This window comes from Oryx dammah, unplaced genomic scaffold (genome assembly GCF_014754425.2).
Source record: "Oryx dammah isolate SB20612 unplaced genomic scaffold, SCBI_Odam_1.1 HiC_scaffold_20, whole genome shotgun sequence".
Lineage (NCBI taxonomy): Eukaryota > Metazoa > Chordata > Mammalia > Artiodactyla > Bovidae > Oryx > Oryx dammah.
This window is the reverse complement of record NW_024070204.1, coordinates 34,572,637-34,586,532: the sequence shown is the minus strand read 5'-3', so window position 1 is coordinate 34,586,532 and position 13,896 is coordinate 34,572,637. Positions and strand designations below refer to the sequence as shown.

The 13,896-nt window shown below is 37.6% G+C and overlaps 1 protein-coding gene across 3 annotated transcripts in view; it reads right to left on the bottom strand.

The window, feature by feature from the left end:
- Positions 1-13,896, bottom strand: part of WDR70 (WD repeat domain 70) — a 273,577-nt gene that overhangs the window by 161,664 nt on the left and 98,017 nt on the right. For all 3 annotated transcript variants that reach the window (XM_040262355.1, XM_040262354.1, XM_040262356.1), the window contains one exon: positions 10,079-10,155. In XM_040262355.1, coding sequence (XP_040118289.1) covers positions 10,079-10,155 — 77 coding nt within the window. The remainder of the gene's footprint in view (positions 1-10,078; positions 10,156-13,896) is intronic.

Here is a 13,896-nt window from a genome sequence, read left to right as displayed (position 1 = left end):
CAAGAGTCTTCTCCAGCATCACAGTTCAAAAGCAGCAATTCTTCAGCGCTCAGCTTTCTTCACAGTCCAACTGTCGCATCCATACATGACCAATGGAAAAACCATAGCCTTGACTAGACAGACCTTTGTTGGAAAGAGTCGGACACAACTGAGCGACTGAAATGAAGTGAACTGAATGTCTCTGCTTTTGAATATGCTATCTAGGTTGATCATAACTTTCCTTCCAAGGAGTAAGCGTCTTTTAATTTCATGGCTGCAATCACCATCTGTAGTGATTCTGGAGCCCCCCAAAATAAAATCTGACACTGTTTCCACTGTTTCCCCATCTATTTGCCATGAAGTGATGGGACCAGATACCATGATCTTCGTTTTCTGAATGTTGAGCTTTAGGCCAACTTTTTCACTCTCCTCTTTTGCTTTCATCAAGAGGCTCTTTAGTTCTTCTTCACTTTCTGCCATAAGGGTGGTGTCATCTGCATATCTGAGGTTATTGATATTTCTCCCGACAAGCTTGATTCCAGCTTGTGCTTCCTCCAGCCCAGTGTTTCTCATGGTGTACTCTGCATATAAATTAAATAAGCAGGGTGACAATACAGCCTTGACGTACTCCTTTTCCTATTTGGAACCAGTCTGTTGTTCCATGTCCAGTTCTAACTGCTGCTTCCTGACCTGCATATAGGTTTCTCAAGAGGCAGGTCAGGTGGTCTGGTATTCCCATCTCTTGAAGAATTTTCCACAGTTTATTGTGATCCACACAGTCAAAGGCTTTGGCATAGTCAATAAAACAGAAATAGATGTTTTTCTAGAACCCTCTTGCTTTTTCGATGATCCAGAGGATGTTGGCAATTTGATCTCTGGTTCCTCTGCCTTTTCTAAAACCAGCTTGAAGGGTCTGCTGCTGCTGCTGCTAAGTCACTTCAGCCGTATCCAACTCTGTGTGACCCCATAGACAGCAGCCCACCAGGCTTCCCCGTCCCTGAGATTCTCCAGGCAAGAACACTGGAGTGGGTTGCCATTTCCTTCTCCAATGCATGAAAGTGAAAAGTGAAAGTGAAGTCGCTCAGTCGTCTCCGACTGTTCGCGACCCCATGGACAGCAGCCCTAACTAATTCAGGGTTTTAGTTTTTTTTTTTTTTGGCTGTGTGATGCAGCCTGTGAGATCTTAGTTTTCTTACCAGAGTTTGAACCCAGGCCTCCTGCATTGGGAGCACAGATTCTTAACCACTGGACCACCAAGAAAGTTCCTCTAATTAATTTTTTAATGAAGTTATGTTTCATGTAAAATTTCTATTAAATGCTTTAAAATATATAGGCATTTTAAATTACACACAGTGAAAATAAAATCAAAGGTATTAATTTTACAAATAATGGTAGCTATTCAAAAAAAGTTTAAAAAGCATTAGATAAAAGGATCAAAGAATTGAATCAGGTAAAAACAAAGTCAGATAGTGTAGACACAAGATCTAAATGGTTTAAGACGTTGAACCGTTATGAGGAGTAACTAACATAAAATGTTAGCTTCAGGTGTACAACATAATGATTCAATATTTGTACATATTGCAAAGTGATCACCACAATAACTCCTGTTAACATATGAAAACAATATTATTTTCTGTTTCTAAAGGGGATCACCAAAAAAAGAACAAATAGGAATATAAACACCACCTTATTTATTTGGCAGCATGGACAGTACAAAACTCTACCCAGAATCAGAAAGTAAGCAAGAAAAAGTCTCCTAGCAGCCACAGATGGCAAAAATTAATGTGCTTAAAAGATAAAACTCATATGTTACACCAACTGCTTGTTCCTTCTGCACAAATTCTAAAAAGCTACCCCAGCACCAGCACACAGCTTAATAGAAGCAAGAAACTGAGGTACTTAGACAGATCACCATACCAACATTAGCAAGAATAACAGTTAATAGAAAGGGGAAATTAACAAAGGAAAAATAGCAGTCAAAGAATTCAAAAAGCTATAAAACAGGCCTACACATACCAAGACTTTTCTAACGCATATTATATACCATGATGTAGCAACTTACAGATTATGAAGATGCTACACTTATGTATTCATAAGTGTTTTAAATATAATTCATAAAGAAAGCTAATATATTTTTTGTTTCCAAAAAAAATTTAAATAGAAAAAAACTTTGAACTATAAAAAGTTTAATTTTCTGAGATCCATTATATAAATCATCATTCTTTGGGAAACTTTATTATTATATTTCTGTTATTGATGATAAAAATAAAGTCAAATATGCCTAGCAGCCTTCCAGCAAAAGCCTGTAAAATTCAGGGGTATATTACCAGCTCAAGGTTATGATGAGTGGTAGAGTACTAAAGTTCCTCTTGGTCTGGAAAGTGCATGCTCCTTCTATTATGCCTTGCCAAAATTGACTAAAAGAATTTAATTGGTAAAGTGCATCATTACAAGCTGCAACCAAATTTTAAAAATAATTATAATTTACTGAATCTCACTGTAAAAATCATTTACTAGTGGCAATCATCTTTCCTAAAGTATATTCCTGGGAAGATTATGCCCAGAGTGTAACAGGTATTGTTGGCTGTAGGAGAGAGAGTTGTACTACTATGTCAAAAAAAAATGTTGGTTTCTTTGTTAGTGCATTTCTCAGGGTCTTTACCAGTATTTTTATCTGGAAAAGCTTGAAAGCTACAAAAAAGTTAAAAGTAGTACAATAAACATCCATATACCTTTTCCAATGAATACCATATACCCTAATATTCATTCTGTCACATCTATATTCTCAATCTCTCTCTTTTCCATATATATATACATTCATATATACATACACACACCCATACAAATATACACAAATACACTATTTCTGCTATACCATTTAAAAGTAAGTTGCATATCTCAAGACACAAGACATCTAAATTCATCAGCTGGTATCTTTTAAGAACAAAGATATTCTTCTATATAATCATGATTTTATGTAACATGAAGCAATAATATCATCTGTATCAGTTAACAACCAATATATAAGAAAACATTTTCATTTTATTTCTGATATATAACAAAACATTTTCAAAATTTAATGACTTAAAACAGCAGGCATACCAAGCAATATTGAGAAAAAAGAACAAGGCTGAAGGTATAAGTCTTCCAGATTTCAAACAATACTATAAAGCTGCAGTGTCGTACTGGCACTAAACAGACATATAGATCGATGAAACTGCATGTAAGTTAATGAAGTTACAATACTCACGCCATACACAGAAATAAACTCAAAATGGCTTAAAGACTTAAATATAAGACAAGACACCATAAAACTCCTAAAAAGGAACATAGGCAAAGCATTCTCTGACATAAATTGTACCACTGTTTTGGCTCAGATGGTAAAGCGTCTGTCTACAATGCGGGAGAGCTGGGTTTGAGCCATGGGTTGGGAATATCCCCTGGAGAAGGAAATGGCAATCCACTCCAGTACTGTTGCCTGGAAAATCCCATGGACAGAGGAGCCTGGTACGCTATAGTCTATGGGGTCGCAAAGAGTCGGACACGACTGAGTGACTTCACTTCACTTCTTTCTTAGGTCAGGCCCCCAAGGCAAAAGAAGGAAAATCAATAATAAACAAGTGGGACTTAATTAAACTTATAAGCTTTTGCACAACAAAGAAAACCATAAACAAAATGAAAAGGCAACCTATAGACAGGGAGAAAATATTTGCAAGTGATGGAACCAACAAGGTCTTAATTTCTAAAACTTACAGAGTTCATACAGCCCAGTATTAAACAAACAGAAACCAAATCAAAAAGTGGCAGTAAACCTAAATATACACATTTCTCCAAAGAAGACATAGAGATGGTCAATAGGCACATGAAAAGATATTCACCATCGCTAATTATTCAGTTCAGTTCAGTTCAGTTGCTCAGTCATGTCCGACTCTTTGTGACCCCATGAACTGCAGCATGCTAGGCTTCCCTGTCCATCACCAACTCCCGGAATCCATCCAAATCCATGTCCACTGAGTTGGTGATGCCATCCAACCATTTCATCCTCTGTCGTCCCCTTCTCCTCCTGCCTCCAATCCCTCCCAGCATCAGGGTCTTTTCAAATGAGTCAGCTCTTCGCATCAGGTGGCCAAAGTATTGGAGTTTCAGCCTCAGCATCAGTCCTTCCAATGAACACCCAGGACTGATCTCCTTTAGCATGAACTGGTTGGATCTCCTTACAGTCCAAGGGACTCTCAAGAGTCTTCTCCAACACCACAGTTCAAAAACATACATTCTTTGGTGCTCAGCCTTCTTCACAGTCCAACTCTCACATCCATATATGACTACTGAAAAAACCATAGCCTTGACTAGACGGACCTTAGTCGGCTAAGTAATGTCTCTGCTTTTGAATACAGACATCATCAAAAAGTCTACAAATAATAAATGCTAGAGACGGTGTGGAGAAAAGGAAACCCTCCTACACTGTTGGTGGGAATGTAAACTGGTGCAGTCACTATGGAAAACAACATGGAGGTTCCATAAAAAAACTAAAAACAGAGTTATCAAATGATCCAACAATCCCATTTCTGGGAATAAATCCAAAGAAGACTCTAATTTGAAAAATTACATGTACCCCAATGTCACAGCAGCACTGTTTACAATAGCCAAGACATGGCAGCAACGTAAGTATCCAACGATTTATGAATGGATAAAGAAGACATGGTATATATACACAATGGAATATGCTGCAGCTGTTGCTGAGTCACTTCAGTCGTGTCTGACTCTGTGTGACCCCATAGACGGCAGCCCACCAGGCTCCACCATCCCTGGGATTCTCCAGGCAAGAACACTGGAGTGGGTTGCCATTTCCTTCTCCAATGCATGAAAGTGAAAAGTGAAAGTGAAGTCGCTCAGTTGTGTCCAACTCTTAGTGAGTCCATGGACACGAGTCCATGTCATCCATGGACGGCAGCCTTCCAGGCTCCTCCGTCCATGGGATTTTCCAGGCAAGAATACTGGAGTGGGTTGCCATTGCCTTCTCTGCAATGGAATATGACTCAGCCATTAAAAAAGAACAAAATAACGCCATTTGCAGTATTAATAACATGGACAGATCTAGAGATTATCATACTAAGTCAAGTAAACAGAGAAAGACAAATATCATGAGATGTCCCTTACATGTGGAATCTAAAAATGATGCAAATGAACTTATTTACAAAACAGAAACAAGGACTTCCCTGGTGGTCCAGTGGCTAAGACTCAGTGCTCCCAATGAAGGGGGCCCAGGTTCCATTCCTGATCAGGGAACTAGATCCCACATGCTGTGACTAAAGATCCCACTGAGGTGCAGCCAAATTTAATAAATAAAACTAAAAAAAAAAAAAAAAAAAAAAAGACTCACAGATGTAGAAAACAAAGGTATGGTTACCAAAGAGGAAAGAGGAGGATAAGGAGGGATAAATTGGGAGTTTGGAATTAGCAGATACAAACTACTACATAAAAGACAGATAAACAACAAGTTCCTACTATATAGCATAGAAAATCATATTTAATATCTTGTGATAAACTATACCAGAAAAGAATCTGAAAAAGAGAATATATATATATATATATATACACACACACGTATAACTGAATCATTTTGATGTACATCAGAAACTAACACAACATAGTATATCAACTGTATTTCAAAAAAATAGATAAGCAGAGTTTCTAAAAGTTAAAGAAAAAGCAACAGCAGACATGTATGACTGTTTATGTGTCTACCAGTTAGGAGGGTGGTTCTGTCCCACCTGAGTTACCTCATGTGCCTGTGATCAGTTCTGCTAATCTAGGTTGGGGGTCTCTCACAAATCTGGGGCGTGGCTGACTGTAAGCTGACCTAGGATAGCCTCAGCTGGGACAACTCAATTTGCCTCCACCAGATCCTTCATCCTGCAGTAGGGTAAGAGCTTGATCAGACAGCAGTGCCATAGTTTCAGGCGAGTGCAAGTGTAAAGTACTCTTAAGAAGCCTATGCTCAGATATGGAGGTAACAAGTCACAAGAGATCTGAACAAATTCCTCTGTGATACAAACTCCTGACTAAGCAATGGAAAACTTGCAAGGTGGAAGCATCTGATTCATTGCTGAGCTGCAATTTGCTTAATACAAATTCTGTACACTTGCATCGCTTGTATTCTCACTCTGTACAGTACTACAACCACAATTATAAAATGCTCCCCTTTCAGATTATATAAATTCACAAAGAGAAATGACTTCCTCTGGATAAGTAATGCATTTTCATCTTCATTACCATCTGGTTTTTGTTAACATTTACTTCCAAGCATAATGTAGTAAGCTCTGCTTTATTGTCTGTGTTTCATTCCGGTAAACCTGGGAAAACCGAAAAGACTGCCATATTACTCCCTCTCTCTCTCTTTATTTCATGTCTAAATTGAAGTAAGAATATGATCCCAGAACACGATCCTGGGATCATGTTTCACACTGAAACTCATAAAACTCAGAAGTAAAAGCACTAGCATTTCCAACTCACATTCAGAAGAAACATCCATAATTTAATTTGGTGTATGAGGCCAGAACAAAATACTGAGTGCCCCCTTGGAACAGTTTCTCAAAAATGCTGATGTCTCACTCCTACTGGATCTAAACATATTTGTAACTTGTGCTCCTTACGTGAATGGCTGGGACTGGCCCGCCAGGCCTCCCCCTGTCCTCCTACACTGCTGACAGCCATAGCCTGGCAAACATTCACTGTGTGCCCACACTAAATACATAAATCTGTGACAACACATAGGTGCTGAGGTGGATAACTGTATCGAGAGGCTCTCTACGCCATGGCTATACTATCCAAAAAATGTATTCTCCCAGATGCCCAAAATGAGGAGAAGGAAGGAGAAATAAAAGGTGAATGGGGAAAAGGGAGGAGAAGAGGATATTACTAATATGAGCTCAGTGAAGTCTGATGAAATGATCCTGGTTTAAATCCTAAATAATCCTTAATAAAAGAGAGTGAAGCTTGAAAGATGTGCAGTTGGTATTTTATCTCTTTGTCCTGCTCACAATATGGGGCTTCCCCAGTAGCTCAGAGGTAATGAATCTGCTTGCAGTGTAGCAGAAGCAAGAGTCACAGGTTCGATCCCCGGGTCGGGAAGATCCCCTGAAGGAAAGCATGGCAACCCACTCTAGTATTCTTGCCAGGAAAATCCCATTGACAAAACAGCCTGGCGTTAAAACATTCCTATTGATTTTGACTTTCAATAATGTTACGGTACAGATCTCATACTCTTTGATGAGTTGCCTTGTGACTACATTAAAATATTAGCCCATTATACCTTAGCCTCAACACCTTATATGGTATAAAATCTGACTTCTTCTCCAAATTCAAATCATATCATTCTCACCTTTCCTAACAACCAACAAAATTTCAGTCCAGTTCTGTCTCCCAAATATGCTGTATTACATTCTCTTCTTAAGGTCTTGAAATACATTGCTATTTTGGCCTGGAAAGCTCTTTTCCCTCAGGATGCCTTATGTGCACGGTATCTCAACTGAAAAAATACTACCTCTTCCAAGGCTTTCTCCACGTATTTTACACCCTTCTATTCTCTATCTTTTTGCTTTATTTTACTTTATTCTTCACAGTTATTACTATATAAAACAATATTAATTTACTAGCATATCTATACTGTGTCTACCTCCCAGCACTCACCTCCACTTGAATGTAAGTCCTATGAAGGCAGAGACCTGGGTCACACAGGGTCCCTGATACACAGTCCACACACTCTATTTGTTGACTGATTTAGGTATCTGGACTCATCTCCTACAGCTTAGTCCGTTGCTAATTACTATCCTCAAAGGCCAAGGGGAAGTCAATCAAACTGCAAACCATCTGAATGTATTAGTGACAGGTTTCTCTAAAAAGTAGTAAACAATCTATATAACTGGAGGTCCCTAAGGTTAAAGCCCACTTATGCTGATGCTGGGAGGGATTGGGGGCAGGAGAAGAAGGGGACGACAGAGGATGAGATGGCTGGATGGCATCACGGACTCAATGGACATGAGTCTGAGTGAACTCCGGGACTTGAGGATGGACAGGGAGGCCTGGTGTGCTGCGATTCATTGGGTCGCAAAGAGTCAGACATGACTGAGCAACTGAACTGAACTGATCCTTGTATACAGCTTTTTTGACAAAGAAAGCCCAATTTGTACAGTGTAAAAAGAAATTGGAGCACATTTTCAAATGTAAAATATACTGCTAAGTCAGTGACTTGGGCAGGGGACGAAAGAATTGTTCTTCCAACGAATAAGACAAACTACATTTTACACCCAGTATAATAATGTCATGCCCTAGAACTCTACCCAAACCATTTAGAGGATAAAACAAAGTTAAATAGGTTTCAGGTTTCTTTACATCCTATTCAAAATCCTTTAAAGGTTTACTGTGAATTGCTGGCCTCAACACTCAAAGTTTCTCAAACTTTTTTGATCATGGATGTCTTTCTTCAGAGCACTAATTTATGTATACTCAAAATCCATTTGGGGAAAGTGTCTGTAGCCCTCATAAGAGTTATTGTGTTAGCAACTATTACAGCCACCATTCAGCCTCATCCTTAATAGTTCTGAGAACAAGATGTTTTCTGTTTTTCCAATGACTTTTATTCAGCTCAAGTTTTTAACCAGAGTAGCTTAGATCCTCTGTGTTTTTTATTTACTTCCAACATTAACATCAATCTACATATTTTCTTTCCTTACTATACCATATAAAGTCTCTAGTTATAGGAATCTCTGTCTTACTTCCTATTTAAATGCAAAGTGTACGTCAATGTATAATAAAATATACACTTTAAATTTTGGTAAACAGCTTTAGTCACTCTTCAGTAATTTCTTCTTATTCCTAGAACTTTTACTGGCAAAGATTACTAAATCCTATCGAATCTCAATTTTGTTACATAACAAAATCATATAATTCTTCATCTTTAATTTTTTAAATATTGAATTATATCGAAAATTTCTTAATGGTAAAATTTCCTAATTGTAAAATATCCTAGGATTCCTAGGATAAACCTTACTGGGCCATGGAACACTATTAATTCAGATTAGCTGCTAAATTTGTCTTCCTAAAGCTAAAGTAAAGAATATGACTATAAACACACATAATTAAAGTATTTGGAAAGATAATAAGATGAAGATAAAAGAAAAAACTACATAATTTTATTTACCATAAATTTTAACCAAATATACTATCCTGTTTCAGCCGTATTCTGTATAGTCTCAATTTTTAGTTCCTTTTAGATCAACTTATTTTCTAAACTGCACAATGAATGTGAAATTATATCTTTTGTCTATTATTTTAAAGATTAAGTCTAAGAAACATAAAATATCAAAGAATATGAATAGCAGTTGTGAAAGGCAATGAGGTAAACTACAAATATCAGAAAACAAAAAGATGAAAAACAAAATAACCTAAAAACAAAGACATTCTTTTTTATCTAAAATATAATAATGTTTCACCTAAATAACACCATATAAATGTTTTTATTTTAAAGATTTTTTTCACTGCAATTTTCTCTATAGTATTACAAATAACTCATTCTTGTAAATTACTCAATACTAAAAATGAACCATACAACATAACAATATAGGAAAAAGCTGTACAAATATTCCCTGTAATATTCTTGAATCCTAAGCCAACAAATATAATTCAAAAGAATCTTAATAACCATTTAATCAATTTTTTCAGTTATTACTACCAAAAAACCATCATTTAAGCAACAAATTTATATAAGCTATTAGATTCAGATGGAAATCAGCCTTTACTATAAAAAGTAACAAACATTAGAGTCATTTGAGTCCACTTAATAGCATCAATCTGATCCACTGTGCTCCCTAATAAACTCTACTGGAATTCATACCAACTCTCATTCTTACAGCTTTCATATTCATTTAAGCAAACCTTGTATGTCAGCTGAATTCGAGGCAAAGTTGAGAACAAGAATATATAAACATAAGGATTCTTAATATCCTATCTCTTACTTTACTGGCAAAACTACTATAATACAAATGTTAAAGAAAATACTGAAATACAAAAATGTATCAGATGAATCATCAACAATACTCACGCATCATTTGAGCAAGTCATAAATTCTCCCTTTATTTTGGGATGCCATGATCCAGTATGAAGCATTGCTGTGTGACCCTTAAAAAAAAAATAGAAAAAAAAGGGAAAAAATCCTTAAAAAATGTAAAAATAAACAAACTGACCAAAAGTTGACATATTGTGCTTAAAACTTTTTAGTTCTCTCCAAGGCACACTATTTTAATTACCAACTGGTATTATTTTATTTCAGTTTTATTTCATAATATGCTTTGTTTATTTCACTTTGTTTATTTTAATTTTAATTCACCATTTAACCCCTTCTGCCCAGGAATCAGTACAGTGCTTATATATAACAGATGCTTAGAAGGAAAGGAAAGAGAGCACAAAATGACAGCTTCTTTTTAGGAAAGAAGTAGAAAGAAAATTCACAAGAAAGACACTGGGAAAAAGTCAGTGGGAAAGAATTAAGGAGAATAGGAAGTATTACAGGTAAACAAGACAAAAGCAAGAGGATGGAAGGAGGGGTGGGAAATTCTCACTTCTTTAAAATGTGTATGTGAGAAAAGAAAAAGCATTTTTAAAATGATTCAGGAAGATTAGCCGTACTAAGCATGGAGCATGATATAAAAACACTGTAAATAAAACAATGTGATGTTGGTATAAAAACTGACATACTTACAAATCCATCGCAGAATATATATTTCAAACACAAAACACTCATATGTGCACTCACACATTTCCCTCCTAGGTAGCAAAGTAAGTTAGAGCGGTCTCATACAATAATTCAGGTTCAAATGGGGCAGAAAAGAGCCTAATACTTTTTAATGTAATATTAGCAAGGCCTCTTACTCTGAAAGGGTCCAAAACAAAGCTCAACTCAAAGCAGTAAAATGTGTATATCTAAATGACTTAGAAGGAAAATAACTGTAGCTCTCTGGAAACACTAAATTGAACTGGAGTACCCACACATGGGCCTGGAGATCATCTCCAGTTCAAGCTGCCTGCAATGCCTCAATCGTATCTGGCCAACTCCTGACTTTCTGCTCATGTTAACAAGGTACGAATAGGGACCAGAGATCTGAATCTCTTCCTGCAGTAGGGAAAAAAGGACTGAAGAAGTGCCTGGAGGGACTAGATACAAAGTGTGAGATTCCACTTTCCCTTTCTGAGTTGAATATATATATATAGTCAACTATCAACTCTGACATTTCCATGTAAGAGGCATTTCAAATATAACAGGTTCAACAGAGTAATTTTGATTCTTTTTTTAAAAAAACTCTTTCTTTTATATTGGAGTAGAGCTGGTTAACAATGCTGTGATAGCTTCAGGTGAATAGCAAAGGGATCCAGCCATACATATAAATATATCCATTCTCCCCTAAAATCCCCTCTTATCCAGGCTGTTACATAACATTGAGCAGAGTCTTGATTCTTACTGCCCACTTCATCTGCAATAAACTTCTTTCCTAGTTGCTAAAGCTACAAACTTGGAAAGAAAGTGTTAGTCACTCAGTTGTGCCCGACTCTGCCACTCCATGGACTGTAGTCCACCAGGCTCCTTTGTCTACAGAATTCCCCAGGCAAGAATACTGGAGAGGGTTGCCGCTTCCTTCTCCAGAGGATCTTCCCAATCCAGGGATCAAACCCGGGTCTCCCGCACTGCAAACAGATTCTTTACCATCTGAGCCACTAGGAAAGCCACAAACTGGGAAGTAATCCTTAAATATTCCAGTAACCATAACCCCTAAACCCTCCTCTCTATATATACCCAGACCCAATCCACTAGCTAGTCCTGTCAGTTCAGCCCCAAACACATCTCAAATCTATCCACTTTTTTCCTTTCCCACTACTGCAACTCTTATATGAACCAATACATCTCTACATCAGTTATTATGCAGTATGATAGACCTGTTACTAGTCTCTCTACTTTTACTCTTGCCTAGTCTAGTCTAGTCTAGTATGATAGACCTGTTACTAGTCTCTCTACTTTTACTCGTGCTCCACAAAGCAATCAATATAGTCCTTTAAAAATATGTTTTTAAAAATGCCACTGCTTTTTATCCTCACTGGCTTTTCAACCTCTTTACATAGTGTACAAAAACTGACATTTTCCACCCCAGCTTTCTTTACAACTTCACTTACTTTGTGCTCCTTCTTGCCAGAACTCACTACATCTCACTGGTCTTTCATTTCCTCGAATACATGAAGCTCTTTCCCCACATTAGAGCCTTTACACATGCTTTTCTGTCTGCTAGAAAGCTCTTTTTCTGCTTCTACATGACTGGCTTCTCCTCACTCTTTCAATCTCAGTTTACATGCCACTTATACAAGTAAGTACTGTCTGGCCCTCTAGCTAAGTGAATATGGCTCGCTCCACTCTTCTCAAGCAGAGTACCTGTCCATTTGCTTGATAACACTCACAATAATTTGTAATGCTGTATCTATTAACTTCTTGATTCTTGACCCTGTGTTAATGTTTTACATATACAAAAACATAAGGATGGAAGAAATCTAAAACAAACAGAAACAAGTGAACACCACTGCATTTCAAATGAATAACAAATACACTGAAAAGACAAACTATAAACCCTGTAGTGGGTTGAATGGTGCCCCCCCTCAAAAAAAATATATGTCTATATCCTAATGGGTGGAACCTGTGAATGGACCTTATTTGGAAAAATAACATTTTCAGATATAATTAAGAATCTCTGGATTGTCTGGGTCAGCCCTAAATTTGGAAACAAGTATCCTCAAGTATCCTTATAAGACACAGAAAGAAGAGAAGAAACAAAGAGGAGAAGATGGAAGCAGAGACTGCAGTTTCACAGCCACATGCCAAGGAATGCCTAGAGTCACCAGAGGCTAGAAAAGGCAAGAAACAATTCTCCCAAAGCCACTGGAGGGAATGTGGCCATCCAATGCCTTGATTTCAGACTTCTGGCCTTTAAAATTTTGAAAGAACAAATTTCTACTGTTTTAAGTGAGCAACTATGTGGTAATCTATTACAGTAGTCCTTGTTGTTGTTTTAGTTGCTAAGTCATGTCTGACTCTTTGTGATCCCATAGACTGTAGCTTGCCAGGCTCCTCTATCCATGGGATTTTCCAGGCAAGAATACTGGAATGGGTTGCCATTTCCTTCTCTGGGTGATTTTTCAAACCCAGGAACGGAACCGGGGTCTCCCACATTGGCAGGTGGATTCTTTACCACTGAGCCACTAGATGTGATCACAGTGGTGTGATCACTCACCTAGAGCCAGACATCCTGGAATGAGAAGTCAAGTGGGCCTTAGAAAGCACCACTACGAACAAAGCTAGTAGAGATGATGGAATTCCAGTTGAGCTATTTCAAATCCTGAAAGATGATGCTGTGAAAGTGCTGCACTCAACATGCCAGCAAATTTGGAAAACTCAGCAGGGGCCACAGGACTGGAAAAGGTCAGTTTTCATTCCAATCCCAAAGAAAGGCAATGCCAAAGAATGTTCAAACTACCACACAATTGCACTCATCTCACATGCTAGCAAAGTAATGCTCAAAATTCTTCAAGCCAGGCTTCAACAGTATGTGAACCGTGAACTTCCAGATGTTCAAGCTGGATACAGAAAAAGGCAGAGGAACCAGAGATCAAATTGCCAACATCCACTGGATCACTGAAAAAGCAAGAGACTTCCAGAAAAACATCTACTTCTGCTTCACTGACTACACCAAAGCCTTTGACTGTGTGGATCACAACAAACTGTGGAAAATTCTGAAAGGGATGGGAATACCAGACCACCTGACCTGCCTCCTGAGAAATCTGTATGCACGTCAAGAAGCAACAGTTAGAACTGAACATGGAACA